The sequence below is a fragment of the Schistocerca americana genome, chromosome X, assembly GCF_021461395.2.
Source record: "Schistocerca americana isolate TAMUIC-IGC-003095 chromosome X, iqSchAmer2.1, whole genome shotgun sequence".
In the NCBI taxonomy this organism is placed as follows: domain Eukaryota; kingdom Metazoa; phylum Arthropoda; class Insecta; order Orthoptera; family Acrididae; genus Schistocerca; species Schistocerca americana.
Window position 1 is genome coordinate 671471675 of NC_060130.1, and position 18658 is coordinate 671490332.

At 43.4% G+C, this 18658-nt stretch overlaps 1 protein-coding gene across 5 annotated transcripts in view; it reads left to right on the forward strand.

Annotated features, from left to right (window-relative positions):
- LOC124555769 (cAMP-regulated phosphoprotein 21) overlaps positions 1-18658 on the forward strand; it is a 989726-nt gene that overhangs the window by 587948 nt on the left and 383120 nt on the right. For all 5 annotated transcript variants that reach the window (XM_047129817.1, XM_047129815.1, XM_047129818.1 and 2 more), the window contains one exon: positions 17205-17321. In XM_047129817.1, coding sequence (XP_046985773.1) covers positions 17205-17321 — 117 coding nt within the window. The remainder of the gene's footprint in view (positions 1-17204; positions 17322-18658) is intronic.

The following is an 18658-nucleotide window of genomic DNA, read 5'->3' on the forward strand; positions in this document are numbered from 1 at the left end:
TTTATCTATTGTTGTCTATTCTGTAGATTTGACTACAGAACTTCAAGCGTCTTCTACCTACTACATTAGTGAACTTTTCAAGTTCTATGTATAGTGTTGTATTCTTTTGCACACGCAGGTGGAAAAAGAGAACAGTCCTTTAACATTCACAATCAAATAGCATAACTCTTCATTTAGCACTCAAAAGTACTCATCTTTAGAGCTCTGCACTGCTGAAACTGACGGAACCACTCGTGGAATTATTCATATAATAGTACGGAAGTTATGAGCAATTGGTAGGAGTTTGCCTCATCTGCACGCACAGCTCACCTAATTCTCGTAAATTAATGGGAGTGAGGCAATTAACTCTGACGCTACGTTCAATCACATCCCAGATGTGTTCGATCCGGTTCAGATCTGTGGAGTTGGAGGGTCATCATATCAATTGTAACTCTCCACTGTGTTCCTCGAACCACTCCATCACATGTGATATGCCACATTATCTTGCTGAAAAATGCCACTTTCGTAGGGAAACGTAATCGTACTTGGTCTGCAACAAGTTTACGATACTCCTTGGCCGTCATGATGTATTGCACGAGCTCCACTGGAGGCATGGATTCCTGTGTGCATGTTCCTCAGAGCATAAAGGACCTGTCGCTAACTTGTCTCCGTCCCGCAGTACAGGTGTTAAGGAGCTGTTACCCTTGAAGACGACGATTTCGCGTCCTCCCATCGACATGGTGAAGAAGTTATCGGGCTTCATCCGACCATGAAACGCTCTGCCACATCAAGTGCTCATTTAATAGTAGTTGCCGATGTCGTCGTGTTAACTTTGACACATGCAAGGGTTGTCGGCTGCGTAGTCCCATAGTTAATAGTTGTCGATGCACTGTGTATTCAGACACACTTGTACTCTGCCCAGCATTAAAGTGTGATGTTAGTTCCGCCACAGTTCGCTGCCTGTCCTGTTTTACCCGGCTGCCCGGCCGACGACGACCGACATCTGTATTGAGGGGTGGCCGCCCAAGGCCACGACGTCAGGACGTTGTTTCACTTTGGTTACGCCACCTGTTGGAAACACACACCAAAGCACTCCTCCAACACGCGACAAGTCTTGCAGTTTCCGAAATGCTCGTGCCGAGTCTCCTGGCGATCACAATGTGCCCTCGGTCAAACTGTGACTGTTGTGCATGGAACACTAAATGTTCTAAACGTAGATGCTACAAATACTGCCCTTTACACAAAGTTAATGACTAACGGAACTGCCGCCTTTGTTCCATGTGGCGGTATTTCATAACCGCTGCGTGGTGGCGGCGCCTCGCAACTCCCGGGAGGCGTGACTCTTGCCTCGTCCTGATTGGCGCCAAGCGTGGACATGCAGTGTCTTTGCGGTGACCGACTGCCGATGTTACGTTATTGAAGATAGATGACACTGCATTCCTCCCCCCCCCTCCCGCCGCAGCCACACACTGCCATCCCACCCCCCCAGAAAAATCCGCACCGTCGTCGTGTAAGGAGGAGGAGGAGTACGACGGTGGGGAGGAGGGGAGAGAACGGAACACCGACAGAGCTGCAGGCGCCGGAGTCGAGACCGTATTCAACGTCGAGCACCACCCACACCCCGGCTTCCGCCCTGAGCGTCGCCGGAAACGCCGCCCGGAAGAAACAGCCACAGACTGCGTAGGCGCCGACCCAGGCGCTGACGTCGTTTGGCTGCCAAAGACGGCGACGGGAAACTCCGCTGCGCCCGGCCGGATGACCGGACGCGACTCCACTGACCGCGGCGCAGGCTGCCAGCACAGCTGTAACGTTGTAGGCGGCTCCAGGTCGAGTTCCGTAGGTGTCCCCGGCGGAGGAGGCGACCGTGCTGCAGGAGTAGGCGACTGAATCTGCAACGGCGGCTGGAGACGAACTGAGTCTGTGAACAAAATGAGGCGGCATAATCTCGAGAACTAATAGGCCTAATTAGTTAGGTTTAAGTAGTTCTAAGTTCTAGGTGACTGATGACCTCAGAAGTTAAGTCCCATAGTGCTCAGAGTAATAGGCCTAAGCTGATTACGATATCGCCAGTGCAGCCCCGTCGGACTCAGGGCGGTGTAGGTGGACCGCGAAATCGCATTGGAAGCTACACCGTGGTCCCATCTGCGACCCCAGCGATCTTATACGTGACTGTCATTGTCACAGCAAAATTGTTCAAAGTCGCACGACGTAAACTGTGGCCGGTTATCAGACGCCATTACTTCTGGCAACGCTTCAATACAAAAAACTGAAGTCAAGGCTGTCACAGTACTCACAGGCGTAGTGAGGGTCATGGGGACGACGGTGGGGAACTTGCTGTAAGTGTCCACTACCAATAACCAGCGGATATTCCAATATGGACAGGCCAAGTCTATGTGCAGGTACTGCCATGGTCAAACAGGGTGCGGCCAATAAAAGTGATGCTGAGGGGGAGCGGCCTGTTGCTACGCACACGTAGCACGCTCTGAAGTCATCGCATCTACCTGAGAGTATGTGCAGCCATGTACAATGACGCCTGGCTAACTTTTTGGTCTGGACGACACCCCAAAACCCTGGTGTAACAGTCTGAGTAATTCCTGTTGGAGAATCTGAAGCATCATTACGTGAGTCCCCTTTCTGTGCGAAAGTGGAGGATGCCGCTCTGCACTGAGATGGCTCGACGGTGCGCAAAATAGTGGCATACTACAGAAAGCTGGATTACATTAATGATACGAGGTTACCCATGACGTACAAAGTATAGAATCACTCTCAAAGCCAGGTCCAATGGCGTTTCACTTGCCACTCGGGGAAAAGTCACCTGAAATCCCTCCAACAGGCGCATCTCCTGAGAGTCGATGTGGAAACAGGAGTCCTCCGATGAATCAAAGTTTGCATCGGAGCCCAATGGTAGCCACAACAATAGGTCAGAGTCGGAATGCTTATTGTTGGGCCGATACGCCATTTGATATTGGTAATCGGACAACAATAAGGCTCACCACTATAACTTCCGTGCTGTCCGAGCTGTACAGACTGTGAGGAACCAAACTAGGCCACCAACAACCTGTGGTCCGTAATCAAGTAAAAACGGCCTGCGTATAAGTGCTGATGGAAATGAATAAAACCGTAAACGATAGCCAGATCCTCTTCTTGCGTTATTCTTTATTCGTCTTCTATGCGTAAGCAGCCCACGCCCTCTGACAACACCGCAGCTACACCATAAAAGGAGTAGCTCACTGCAAGAACGACAAGCTTGAAGAGGTCGAAGTGTGTCAGACGTCAGTCACTTAACAGTATATCCTTTAGGGGCAGACGAGCGGTCTGATAATCACTGTACAAAATAAAAGAAGCACTCTTGAGATGCGCCGCGCGGGATTAGCCGAGCGGTCTCAGGCGCTGCAGTCGTGGACTGTGCGGCTGGTCCTGGCGGAGGTTAGAGTCCTCCCTCGGGCATGGGTGTGTGTGTTTGTCCTTAGGATAATTGAGGTTAAATAGTGTGTAAGCTTAGCGACTGATTACCTTAGCAGTTAAGTCCCATAAGATTTCACACACATTTGAACATTTTGAACTCTTGACGTTCAAATAATTCAGTGGAGCCGCGATCTGAACGGTTTTTGGTGAGAAACGAATATAACATGTCAGTATTCCCATGACTGCTTGCAGTTCTGTCACACTTGTGGGGCAGCACATGACCCAGATACCCTGTTTCCGTTTTAAAAAAGGAACACTTGGGACGATTACACTTTAAACCTGCCGCTGATAACACTTTGAACAATTCTTCCGGATTTTGCAATTGTTCAGCTGGCATACAGCCAGAAACGACTACGCCATCCAAGTACATAGCACATAATGGCTCTGATACTGAAACGGACCCAGATGGATATTGATCACAAAATTGGTTCTGGTTACTTCTTCCCAAGACAGTTGCAGATATGCCTCCTGTTAATCAGTTTTTGAAAAATAAAAAATTACCTTGTCCAAGTTTTTCCGTCAAATCTTCCGATCGGGGTAAAGGGAAGGAATCAACAACAGTTTGTAGACTGACGGCAGCTTTGAAACCAGTACATACTCTTTGCTCATCCGATGGCTTCGAGAGGACGACAAAAGGGAATGCCCACTGGCTAGCAGACACAGGTTTAAGCACGTCACAATCCTACCAACACTGCAATTCCGCTACTACCCGGTCCCGTAGAGCACGTAGCGCTAGACGAGCTCGATAAATTTTGACCGTACATTGTCTTTTAACGTTACATTGAATTCGAACACCGATGCCTTTCCTAAACTAACATCAAACAAAGAACTGTAGTTGTCACATAGTGCAATGACGCTAGCAAACTCAACAACCGAATTGGCTTGCAACACATTTCCTTAAACTGACAAAGCAAATAAATCAAAACTATGCATTCCAAAAATATTTTTGCAGTATCATGAAAGTGGGACATGAAAGAAAACTGTTCTAGTAGAACCACAGAAAGTAGCAGGCAAACTATACATGCCTAAAACAGGAATATCTTGTCCGGTAAATTCTGACAGCGTGGCACTTTGCCGACACAGCTGGGGGCAACCTAACCTTTATACGTTGCACGGTTCAGCACCGTATCAGTCGCCCCAGTGGCTAATGGAAACGTCACATTCTCATTCGCCAACGCAGATGTACAAAAAATTTGTTAGAATTTCTGTTAATCACTGAAGATTGTTTGTCCTGGCAAACAGGTTGAGTAACAAACTCATCTGTTTGCACAGGCGCAGCAAAAGTAACCTACATGTGCTTTGAGACAGTCTGGCACCCAGTTTGAAAACTGCCCAGCACCAGGTTGTTAAAGACACACTGTGTATGTGGCCCTGCTTGCCGCAAGCGAAACTCTTTGCCTCCCGACACGGTCACTGTGCTCTGTCATGTGCAGTGTCAGAACGGGCGGCAAGGGGCTCTGGTCCGTGATGTTGCTCGCTCTTTAGCACAGAAATGGCCGCGGAGCTTGCATGTCAAGTTCAGTAACGTCTGCTGCGTCCTGAAACTAAATTATTGACAACACAATCTTCAGTCTGGGATTGGAAGCTTGAGAGTAGAGGCCCAAATTCGTAGACCCGAAACACTGTCAGTGACAGCAAAAAATGTGTTCAAATGTGTGTGAAATCTTATGGGACATAACTACTAAGGTCGTCAGTCCCTAAGCTTACACACTACTTAACCTAAAGTATCCTAAGGACAAACATACACAACCATGCCCGAGGGAGGACTCGAACCTCCGCCGGGACTAGCCGCATTGTCTACGACTGCAGCGCCGTAGACCGCTCGGCTAATCCCTCGCGGCAGTGACAGCATTGCGAAGCATTATATCGCTATAACTTAAGCCACAGAACATTTGACGTGGCAGTTTTTTGTTAACCTATGCTGTCCTGTGGCCCACTGATTTTAGGAGTGCCCAGGCTGCTGTTTGAGCCGAAAGAATTTATAATTTATACCTAGCAGCTGCCTCACATATACTTGCGATTCAGAATGATCAGACAGTTTGGACACTAGTTCATCATATAGCACTTCATCAGAACGAACGTCTGGAAATAATTTGACTGCCAAACGGTGCAGTTCGCAGCTTACATCGACAGGAAATAGTAAATGCGCTGGGTACCTGTGGTGGAGTAGGTGTGGTACTCAGCTGTAAGCTGGGACACATTCTGCCCACTCTTCGCGTTGTCCCACAAACTCTTGGAACTCAGGCGCATAAGCCACTTGCTGCACTGGTTGAACTTGAACAGACTACAGCGGAAGTTGTTGCGCTGCCGCTACTTGTAGTATGCCTTGAAGTGGTTGTAATAACTTGTCAGCACATTGCCTGTCTAACGGAATGATCTGAGTTGATGCCAAGTTTGGCACTGTAGTAGGAATAAACACGATATGCACTCTTACTTAACTAACACATAAAGCCGGCCGTGGTTAGCCGAGCGGTTCTAGGCGCTACAGTCTGGAACCGCGCGACCGCTACGGTCGCAGGTTCGAATCCTGCCTCGGGCATGGATGTGTGTGATGTCCTTAGGTTACTTAGGTTTAAGTAGTTCTAAGTTCTAGGGGACTGATGACCTCAGAAGTTAAGTCCCATAGTGCTCAGAGCCATTTGAACCATTTAACACATAAAAACAAAGCCATAAAAAAGGACGTATTACTACAACATGCCACAGCGAACGAAGAGAGCGCCCATCCCGGTGCCACTGTTGTACACTCCTTTGTATACGCAGGTGGAAAAAGGGAACAATCGAGCAACACAGTCAAACAATACAACTTTTTATTTAGTACTTAACGACATTTATCTTTAGAGCTCTCCACTCCTGTGACTGGCGGGATGACCCGCGGAGTTATTTACACAGACATAACATTCAATTTCCACAGTAAACTAAGAAGCAGCCGAAGACACTGAGCTGCATGAAATTGCAAGCCTGTAGGTCTTGCACTCTAAATGTTGTAACTGCAGGTACTACAAGCACTGCCCGAAAGACACAATTAACCACTCTTAATATACAAGTCTGACAAGCTCGAAAGAGCGACGACTTTATCCACTGGAAGCAGAAGCAGACTCGATTCCAACTTCAGACGTAACTGGGGCGCTTGTCCCTTGCGGCCGAGTTTCATCACCGCGGCTTGCAGGTCCCGGAAGGCGTGGCTCTTTTGCCTCTTCCGGATTCGCGCCGCTGGTGTTGCTACGTGGACATGCAGCATCTTTGAGGTGGTCGACTGCTGGTGTGACGACAGTGCATATAGGTCCGTATTTTTCTTTTAATCCGTAATTATGCCATTTATTTCAGTGGGACCATACATTTTTCTTAGAATTTTTTGTTCTTCCTTTGTAATTTCATTAATACTTGTATGGCTTCATGAAGGTGTACTCTCTGAAGCACACAGTCCTTTAGGCAAGACAACTGTCTTGTAATGCTGAAGTTTCCTATTACAAGATATCACTTGTTTATTGTAGTGATTCCATGTTTTCTGTACGCTTTCTGGAATTTGGTGACTCTAAATTGGCTTTACTGTCTACTTCAGATGGTACTATGATTTCCCCGAGATATTTAAAAGAAGACAAATGCGATGCTGTCTCGTATTGAGGTTGTAGTGGTAATCTTCTGGTATTTCATGTCAATTTTCCATCACATGAGTATTCCCATATGATATTTGAAGGCCTGTCTTTGATGCTACCTCGTGTAACTTCTCTATGACGTACTTGGTTTCGTCACTAGTCTTAGCGAAGATAGCTTAGTCGTCAGCAAGAGATAAGCACTTCACTTTGATTCTCTGCCGTGACGTCGCGATGTTTATATCCTCGATTTCTTTTCTCCATTCTCTGATGACTTTCTCTAACACACTGTTAAAAAAAGCAGGTTGAGGTCATTTCGTTGTCGAACTCCTGTATGTACGAGTACATCAAAAGGATCAGATACTACACCCAGAAACTTCACCTGAGATCTTCTCTGGTCTTCTTGTTTATCCTGAGCTCTTCTAACGGGTTCAAAACGGTTTTATCTGTCAACAGGCCCATAAGCCTTCTTGAAATCCACGAAGGTTATATCTGTGTTTGTGCTCCGACATATCTTAAATATTGTCTTCAAACACCAAATCTGCTCAGCACATGATCTGCCTTTCCTAAAGGCTGCTTGATATTCACCAATCAAATGATCTGTTCGCTGATAAACTTAGTTTATTTCAACTTTGGATAAAACCTACTATGTAACTTGCAGAAGAGACAGGCATCTAGTTTCCGGGGTCAGCTCTATCGCCTTTTTTATGCAACGGATTTATGATACCTTTCTTCAAGTCCTTTGGAATCGTTTCTATTTTCCTTATCTCTACTAAATGTGCTTGAATTCTTCTAATGAGGTTATCAGCTGCTATTTTCTGCGGTTATGCTATCCTCTCTTGGTGTTTTTTTTTATATTTTTGACATGTTTAATTATCTCTTCTGTTTCTTGAATTGTTGGGGCATGAGAGTCTAGGTTTTGTACATGTGTTTCAAAACGCAATTTTCCACTGAAGGATCACACTTTAGTAAATTTTGAAAGTAATCAGCAAGTACCATGCATTATTTTTCTCTAGATTTCATTTATTTTGACGAAAACAGAAATTTGGTGGTTTACATCCAGGTAAGTCCTCGCGGAATATCTTGTAGAAATTTCGGGTGTTCTTTTCTTCGAAATGATGGTCTATGTCCATGAGCCTGTTTCTGTCGTAGCCACGTGTTACGCGGCGCATTGTTTTTTATGTTGATTTTTGTGTCTTCAGGAAGGATTCCCATCTTTCGACTGACTGATGTCCATTCCAGTGATTCCACCCTTTGATTAGCTCATCTACGGTATCATCGTAGGTCGTGTTTCACAATCTGTGTTTACGCTTCCTGGGTGGCTACACTCATTTTACGGCTGGTGTTTGTAATGTGTTGCTGAGATCTGGCCACACCTTGGAATTTTGTTCTTGTATGACACGAGCGAAAGCCTCGATGTTCTTTTTTTTTCAGACTGTATCAACTCTTGGGAACCGGTTCCCGTTGGGTCTGATTATGTTTGGTGGGAACCTACATTTGATTTATGTTAAGTAGCGATCAGAGTCAACAACTCCCTTCCGTACTCTGACACATTGAATCTCATGTGTATTCTTTGCAGAAACCAACACAGGATCAATCTGGAATTCCACTGATAATGGCTTAGGTGACCTCCAGGTTTTCTTTTTGTGTACGAATCTCGTAAGCTTTGTAGACATAACACTCATCGCAAATGATATACAGAATCTTGTTAGGCGTTTCCCATTGTTATTCTTCCACCGATGCATTGAATGAAATCCTACTATTCATCTCTATTTCTTCTCCATGCCAGCCTATTCGTTAAAATCACCTAATAATCTCTCACAGTGTTTGGGGGAATTGCTTATAGTTTCTCTAGTGTTTTCAAAATTCTTCTACTTTCTGAGGAAATTTCTTGTTATCGCTGTTAGTGGATGCGTGAGTATTTATAAAGGCATATGCCTTGTTGTTTGATTTCACTGTAGAAACTGAGATTCTTTCATTCGGGTCGTAACGTCGATAAATGAGTATAAAATATTTTTCCTTACTGCAAAGGCTGTTCCAAGTATTGATAACTTGACTATGATCTTTATTGCTGGTTTACTTTTAAACATCCTGAAGCCTTCTGACTCGAAATGGTTTTCGTCTTGGAAACATGTTTCCTGGATTGATAGTATTGTAGTGGCGAACTTGCCTAGAGTACTAGGCAGCTGTTTAAGTTTGATATTTCTTAGAAGTGACTTGATATTAGTCATGCCCAAAAAGATCTTTTCCTTCGGGCGAAGAAATTTTGAGAAGTTCCGATTTTTCTCATTAGGATGCTTCCGATACCCCACAATCCGACGATCGGTAACAACCGAACATGCGTTCGGGGCCTGAGATAGTTGCGTTTGCAGCGTCTATTCCATCACGCCAGCTTTAAAAGTTGAAGGTGTGTGGGGATGGATATTTAGGATAAAGTCACAGAATTACACCTCGACTGTTAAGATCGAGAGGTCCCTCTTCATGTTCTTCGACTGAGACTCAGAATATAATTTCTCACTATTAATGCTTATTCTAATTTTTTTTAATTGGCATATCGTCAGATGGATGCATGCAACCATCATAAATGTTAATATAACAATTTATTGATTCGCGGTCGCTTAAAGATATGTAATATTCACATTACCGGCTTCGGTACCAAGTTGCCATCTTCAAATGAAATTAATTCACTGAAAAGCACATCGAGATACGTAGCATTTACAGTTAGGCACTTTGAACATCATGAAGTCTTAAATCAGACAATACATGTACTCATATCATTATATGGAATGTTATAATGTATATTCATTGACTTACTTTGCATTTCACTGTGTCCAGAGTGTCTAACTGTAATTGCTATACATCTTGACGATGCTCTTTAGTGAATTAACCACATCTGAAGATGGCAACTTGGTGCCGACCCGGTAATGTGAATATTACATATTTTTAAGCAATCGTGGCATAATAAATTATCATGCAAAAGCTTATTCTAATGTACAGCTGTAGCTTCCGAAACCGAGCACCAAGTACAGAGGTAATAACAAATATTGATACATGGGATGACGTTGAGATTACCATGAATAACAAATGAATGCTGTTTGGTTTGTGGGGCGCTCAACTGCACGGTCGTCAGTGCCCGTACTAAGTCCCAATTTTTACACAGTCCAATTTTTTTCGCCGTCCAATCTAGCCACTGTCATGAATGATGATGAAATGATGAGGACAACACAAACACCCAGTCCCCGGGCAGAGAAAATCCACAACCCGGCCGGGAATCGAATGCGGGACTCCCTGAAACGGGGGCAGTAACGCTAGCCACTAGACCACGAGCTGCGTACTAACCAATAAGATAATTATGCATACTGTTGAAATTCCTTAAACTAGGAGAAAAGAATATCGTTGGCTCCCAGATTTCAAACCTTGCTTGAGAGCGACGTTGCACTACTAATGAAAAGAGACGGAATGAGTAGCGGCAATAGATGTTAGATTTTGATGTTGCTTGGTTTAAAGCTACTCAAAAATGTTCAAATGCGTGTGAGGTCCTAAGGGACCAAACTGCAGAGGTCATTGGTCCCTAGACTTACACACTACTTAAACTAACTTATGGTAAGAACAACACACATACCTACGCCCGAGGGAGGACTCTAACCTCCGGCGGGAGGGACTGCGCAGTCCGTGACATGGCGCCTCAAACCGCACGGCCGCTCCACGTAATGCTACTCATTCCAGGGTTGAGGTGGAACATCACATAAATCTACCGGTTTGAAAGGCATATGGTAGATGGTGACATCCAGTGCCTCGTTATACAGTACTTCCTTTCAGCCCCTCAGATAACCCGAATTATACTAATGGCCATTAAAGTTCCAACTACGTGAAGGCGGAGTGCAAGAAACGTCGAATTGGCATGAAGTGGGCTACATGCAAGAATACGCAAATGCTCAGCATTTCAGCGCGACAGCTTGATGTAGATGGGAGTAACGCCATTTGCATTATTCTGTATATATAAAGAAAAATTACGCAGAGGTTTCGTTGTTCAGAAATCGCATTTGAATCTTTGCTTGTAAGAAGATCGTGCTATGCCATGTGGAAAAATGGGGCAAATCGTATAGTCTTGAGACTGGGTTTCATCGATCCGTGATTATGATGCCCGCATTGGTCAGGATCCCACGTCTGTCATTTGAATACGGAATTTATGGGTTCAAGAGGGTGTTACTCAACGCACGAGAGAACAACCGTCCTATTCGCCCGGCGGTGTCTGACTGTATAGTCACGTCAGATAGGTTGAGTCAGGAAACGAGCTAGTTTGCGGGAAGAATAAGTATCCTCACGGACAATGCGATGACGTCTGGAGCATCAGGGAAGCACGGACTGCCAGCACAGAGAACACTGTTGCAGTTTCCCTCCACCAAGTGGTGCATCCAACGACAATGCTGAACGCATTAGTGGCACCGCGTCGTATTTTTAGACGAGCCCTAGTTCTGCCTACAATATTAAGATGCACGTATCACGGTGTAGAGAACTCATAGACGTTGCCTGATTTCATTTGTCATCACACAGGCCAGCACCTTGCGTGATGAAGTGTGCCATTTGGTACACAACACAATTACCTCCGTTTCATATAGGCGACAATTTGGACAGCAGCTGTTACATATCTGACGTCTTAAGGTCAGTGATTGCGCCCTACTTCAAGGACTCTGTGAAGTTATCTTTCAACAAGATAATGCAATAATGCATATTACCCGCGTTGTCCTGACTTACCTTGACACAGATTGTTGATTGTTGATTTGGTGGTAGAGACCAAACAGCGAGGTCATCGGTCTCATTGGATTAGGGAAGGAATTCGGCCGTGCCCTTTCAAATTAACCACCCCGGCATTTGCCTGAAGCGATTTAGGGAAATCACGGAAAACCTAAATCAGGATGGCCGGACGCAGGATTGAACCGTCGTCCTCCAGAATGCGAGTCCAGTGTGCTAACCACTGCGCCACCCTGCTCGGTCTTGGCGCAGAGGGTGGAAGCTGTTCGACTGTTGCCCTGGCCAGCGCTTTCTCCGAACCTCTTACCCACTGAAAACATCTGGACATGCGTTGCCAAAAAGACTGGCACGCCACCATTCGCTCGCCACTGTGGCTGACGAGCTGTAGCCCAAAGTTGACGCAGCATGTAATGACGTACCAGTGCCTGTCATCCAAGCTAATTCGAATAAATGTTCAGCCGGGCTAGAGTCACTATTGCTGCCAGAGATGGCAGTTTTGTGTACGGAATTTCGTACCCTTACAGCCCCATATCACTTACGGACTTCATCACGTCTTTCTACTATATTGTATACGTACAATAACTTAGATTTCTTTGTTTGCTATCCGTCCTGATGCTGCAGTTTCAATGCCCCGCAGAGTATGCCTTGCTCCTTAGTGGTAACTGTGTTAACAGTGGCGTCTCTGCCAGATGATCATTCGCACGGACATTCTTCCCTAAGAAAACAGCAACTGCTTCTCAACCCAATTTTCCTAGTGTAGTTTCCACTAATTTAAACAGTATCGGCAATCATAAAATCAATACCGTCTCTCGTATCTTGTTACCTGGTTGATTAATCTATTTCCATACTGTATTCTGTCACTACCTTTCGTCTGAAATAGTCTGTTTCGTTTCCTTAGACTATACATTCTCGCATCTGCTGCGCAGCTGCATTTCGCAGAGGCTACGTTAATTTCTGTCTGGTATTATCTGTCAATGATTTCACACTCCGGTGTGTGACGTTGCGATGTAGCTGCTGTATCAGGTAGGGAGCGAGTGCTGGAAAGTGCGCGTCGCTGTTGTCAGCCACGAGAGGGGGCGGCGGCCGCTGTCTAGCAGGCCACTGACCAGATGTAACTTGGAATTGCCGTCACTGTTAGGTAGAATTGTACCGCCGCATGCTCGTGAACGGCGAGCAGATAAGACCAAGATCTGACTCCGGTAAATCTAAAAGCTTCCAATATTCACTAAAAACATGAAAACCAGTTCTACAATTGTTACAGAAAATCTGATTACAGCCATGGAATATCAATAAAGAAACAAATACAACAAATTTATTATCATATTTATACAAACAAATATTAGAAAAGTTATTAACATTTATGCGTAAAATTATAACAACGGCACCAAAAGTTATAGACGCGCTATGTACGCATAGCGATACGTCATTGGATAGGTCCTGATGTCAGCTATAAATTGACCATAGCTACTCATTTTATTTTGAACAAACGCACCACTTGCAAATGATTTATTTAATATTTATTAACATACTGCTAAAACAAATAGTTTTTACTTCACAATCACATCACCGACAATCGCCTTGGGCAGATTTAGAAGGGTTTCTATGTCTCTGATGGAATTGTCACTAAGGTGACATCCAATGACCAGACCACATCCGCACTCACTGAGCACTCCTAACCGCCCCTTTCTTCTGTTACTGAGCCCTTTGATTATTCATACAGCCTTTTACTTCTTGAACTTGTTAAACAGCTGGGAGGATTCACTCTCTTTTATTAAAATCAACCATTCATTTTGGCTGGATGGATGTTATTAGAGACAAGACTGCTGATTATGATTTCGTTAACAGCGTTGAATTTAGTATTTACAACCCCAATTTTTCAGCTAAACTTTATGATAGTAGTAGTGGCTACTCTCGGCAAACCGATTTTACTGTGCCAATGTACATTTCTAAGTCACAGCTTCATTTGTTATGTAAGGGCATTCATTGCTCTGTCAGCGTGCCAGAAGCGCGTATTTATGAATGTTTCTTGATTTCTTTTGTATATGGCAACACAATGAAACAATTGCCGCTAGTTAAACATACACAGTTCACAAATATGACAATGCAAGTTTTGTAAAGTTAGCTACATTTTTATTCTGGCAGCTTCCCGACATTGCTAAACAGGTTTAAAAGAAGGAATTCAAAAGTAGGACAAGAAATTCCAACATCAGAAAGTCCTTTTCACCCTAATTAATAATAACCTTTAAGCAGGTCTGGCCACAGTGCTGAACAGATATCAGTGATCAATCCACCCCCAAGAGAATCCAGTACTGTAAAGAAAGTACATGAAAATCAGTGTGATTTCTGAAAGGAATGGAGCAATGAAACGTGGTTACCTTGCTACTTGGGACAATCATCATGACAGACGAAACAGGGAGGGAGGGAGAGAGAGAGAGAGAGGAAGATGATGGAACCTTGAGGCAGCGTCTTTTAAGACGCTCAACAGACAGTTATTTGCTGCTGGGCCATGTAAAGAACCTCATCTTCACGAGAAACATTAGACATTTTTGTTTGCCCACCAACGCGAAGAAACTGCTTCTACTCGGCGGGAAACTGAAATGTGTTGGAACCTATTAAGCTTTTACCGCAGCTTCTTCTCAACCGCCAGAGTTTCTCTCTGTTCTGTTATCACTGTTTCACAATGAACTCCCAGCGTCTTTTTCTACCGTCGTATTTAAATAATCATTTCAATAACCTTATATGTTCTGGTTAAACAAAATTGGAGGAATATACTGCTTACGTTCAAGAACTTTACTAACTAGTTGCTTCCTCTTTTCCTCCTCAGGCACACATGAGAATAGCTCATACACATTGTAGGAAGTACGCTTATTTCTTCCAAACATATGAATTAATCTGAATGTACCAGTCAGTGTAATGTCCTGATATATGTCTAAATCTGAAATCAGTTTGTCAGCCCTTTGGGTGTATTACTAACAGCCCTTAGAGTGGCCGTAATTCGTGGGCGGCTAACCAAATCTAGTTCGTCTCCAAGCCTTGCAGAACCACAGGTATTAAGGTTTCCACAGGAAGTCTGTGTATGTAGTTTTCGAACATTTCGAAATGTTCCAAAACCAGCAACCAGCGAAAACATTTTAAATTTTAAAGATTTAGTAAAATTTATGGGCATCTTCCACGATATGAAACTTACGTGCTTGCTACACATCAGAGGTCTTAAAAATTGTTCTCTTAAAACAGTTAATATTTTAAAATGTATTGCATGCAGGGCATGGGGAGATGACAGCTTGTGTCCTCGAGCGGTGTATAGTTTACGGTTGTATTATCAAAGCTGCAGGTACTGGATGAAACATAGTCTGTCGCAAGAGAATTAGGTCGATTAAGAACAGCCTCGTTGTCAGCACTTGGGCCAAGGCTGGCGAGCCGCACATCATGTTGGGTGGTTGCTGCTCATGGTCAGCCATCATAATAAATACGTATATTCCCCATCCCAGGCGTCTGAATAACACAGCGTTGTCCGTCTGTAGCAAATTTTTCAATAATTGTCCATGAATAACGACGTCTTTTAGAATTCGTTGAAAGAACTATCTTTTCGAAATGATTATATCGAAATTAATGTTTTGCGCGAACACAGAAGTAAATCATCGTCTTTACGTCTAAGGAGGGCGATAATTGTAAAACGACAGTCAGAGGGGAAAAGTTTCCAACATGCTTCTGTTACCTTACCGCTTTTCGTACCCTCCAGAAATGTACCAGCAGAAATAACACTCCAGGACATCCACAAGACACTTCTCTTACAGCAGTATCAGAGTTAGAGGGTTGGTGTCTCTTGTGTGCGATGTAAATTATGCAAGGTGGTATAGCTGCAGTGGGGACTCCAGCGTGGGATTATTACATTTGATCATAGAGACAGGATGAGAGCACTCACACCCATTTCCAGATAGGACGTAGTCCACACTCACACGGTGATTTGCTCTGGTGAGAGAAATCAAACGTTTGTGGTGCCCTTCAAGTACCAATTCCAATACAAAACATTTTATTGGAATTCATACTGCTTTCTGACGAGAGGCGGGCATCAAATTTAACCACAGACCTAAACTCATCCTTGCTGACGAGGTGAACAAGATAAATTTAAAATTTAGCCTATTGTCTCAATTGCAGCTCACGCTTGTAGTATGGAGATGTTAGTATGTTGCATAATGCATTTTTTTAACTTTCATCGTTGACCTTTGTTCTAATTTCAACACGTGTTGTCTGAGCAGTCTTACTCTCTTATATCTGCTGCACGGTTCTCTCATACTTTATGGTTTTCCTGAAGCGGTACTGGACTAACATTTACCCGTTCTTTACTGACAGTGCTTGTGTGATTATGATGAAATGTTATTGATATGTTGCCTGTGTCTTTTTACTTTAGTTTGCAAATGACGCTGAAATACACATTTATTCAGAGTTACAGAGGGTGTACCAGGCGAAATGGTCCGTATTCAGGGATATGACAGGAACGACCATTCGAAGCAAAAAGGTCTGGTAACCATGGGCTCTAAAATGCATACCTTAAGCGTTACAAGCACTTCTCCGATTCTGTGAAATAAATATTCTCTGTTGCAAGCTCTTTGTTTTCCATGTTTTGAGAGTTGGTAGCATGAACCGAAAAAAGAAAAAAGTCTAGCAAACATGGACTCTGATATGCGTATTTGACAGCCATGGGAACTTATCTTCGTTACTGTCAAACACATTCCTTCGACTGAACAAGTGCTCATATCCCTTAACGTATGCATTTCAGAGCCTATGTTTATTTGAAAATTTTTTCTTGTCTTGGTCCATACTACCTGCTCCTAAAATGGAAAGCAAAGAACTTGCAGTAGAAGAGATTTGTTTCACAGTATCGAAGATGGAGACGTACACATAAGGTATGCATTTCAGAGCTAGTGTTAAATAGACTTTTTTCCAGTGATCATCCCTGTTTTATCCCTGAATATTGACCATTCTTCCTAGGACATTCTGTAGATACATCCTCTTAGTACAACATTAAATGTTCATTGCCACAAAGTACACCTAAATACACTGAAAGATACGAACTGCCAAGACATTTGAAAATTTGCAGATTCCTCCTCACGATAAAGAGTATACAACTACGCTGCTATCTGTAAATATTTTATACATACTGATTATAGCTTGGACACATCGACTTATTACGAAAATAAAAACATGAATTTTAAGCAGAAAGTACCGTTCGAAGAAAACAGCTGAGCAATTTTTTATTGCCATTCTCTCTCTCTCTCTCTCTCTCTCTCTCTCTCTCTTTCTCTCTAAAGTAGTCCGGACGATTAACCAACTGCGACGTTGACGCTGACTCACAAATACAAAAAAATGAGATATTTTTTCTCTCATTTCTTACAAAATATATGTTTCGTTGTGTTGCAGGCGGAAGTGGAAGAGTTGGATGATGAACAAACTCCTATACCCAGTGAGGAGAGCCTGGGAGCAGAAAAGTCCGTTCCTGAAACAGCAGAAGAAACACCACCTCCGTCCAGATCAAGAGTATGCACATTGTTTCTTTATTATTTTTCATATTCAGGATAGGGCTGAAGGCGAAATTTTTCTCTTTCCTAGACCAGTACCACTAACAAGGATCTTTTCATGATGAAATAGGCTCTAATAAAGCAGCTAGATATAAAAAACGTTATCTGCACATCTGCATTAAGATGTACACGAAACCTGAGACTCAAATTAAGCCCCAGGAAGTCACAGGTGATCCTTATATTGTGCCTAGAGTTAATCAATGGACTATTTCTAGAATCCGTTCCTCACGTACTCCTCGATGGTTTCCTATAACCCAATCACAAAGCGGTAAACGTCCTTGGAATAATCGTAAACGAGGATATAATTGGGCAGAACATGCAGTTAACGACAAACACAGCAAAACCTATGACTGTTTGCCTAAGATACATGCGTAACATTCAGTTGTTTGGCCAGATTAGTCCTCAGGCTCAGAGCGAATGCAGTCTGGTACGTATCATAAATTTGACATGTTCTTTTTATGGGAAGTCCCTGTAATAATGGGATTAGAAATCGGTGGTTTCCTGCAAGTCATAAGAATCACCCACTGAAATTTTGAAATATTCAGAAAAAATACTGAGTTAATTTCCTGGCTGAAAAACTTCCGTTTACGAGATTTCTTGCCTGATTCTTGTTGCACGTTTCAATTGGAAAACTATCTCTATGAGAGGCTCCAAAAATTCATTCATAAATGAAAATGCATGGCGTCTGCTTCCAGTGAACAAGTCAGTTGACTTTCATTACTCCTCCCTAGATGGAGATGAGTCATAATGACGTTCATATCTCAAGGGAATTTTAAGCAGGGCATGAAACTTGCTACAGTGTACTACTTATATATAAAAGAGAACGAACACCTCAAGCTTGTGATGTTGAGGAACCACTAAAAATGTTAGGATTTCTTCAGACAGGTATTAAAGAAAGCGCTGTCATACAGATCGACAGGTTTTTTTAGTTCATTATCCATGACAGTGAGAAACGATTGCCGTTTACTCTTTCCTTTTCTTTTCTTTGTAAGAATCTGTACATAGATAAACCTAAATAGAAGCTACTAGTTGCTCATAAGAGTATATTAACCATATCCCGTGAAATGAAAGCCAAAATACAAATATATCTATCAACGAAGTATTCGTTTTCAGACAGATTCTAAGATGAACGCCCTCGTTTTATTGACGTCTACTGACAAGCGACTCAGGTCATTACAAGCAAATGGTGCTGGTATGACCAACACCTACATATACAGGGTGTAAACGATACCTTTTTGCGACATATCACAGTGGTTAAGGGGAGGCCTGGACGAACAAACTGATGTATGACACTTT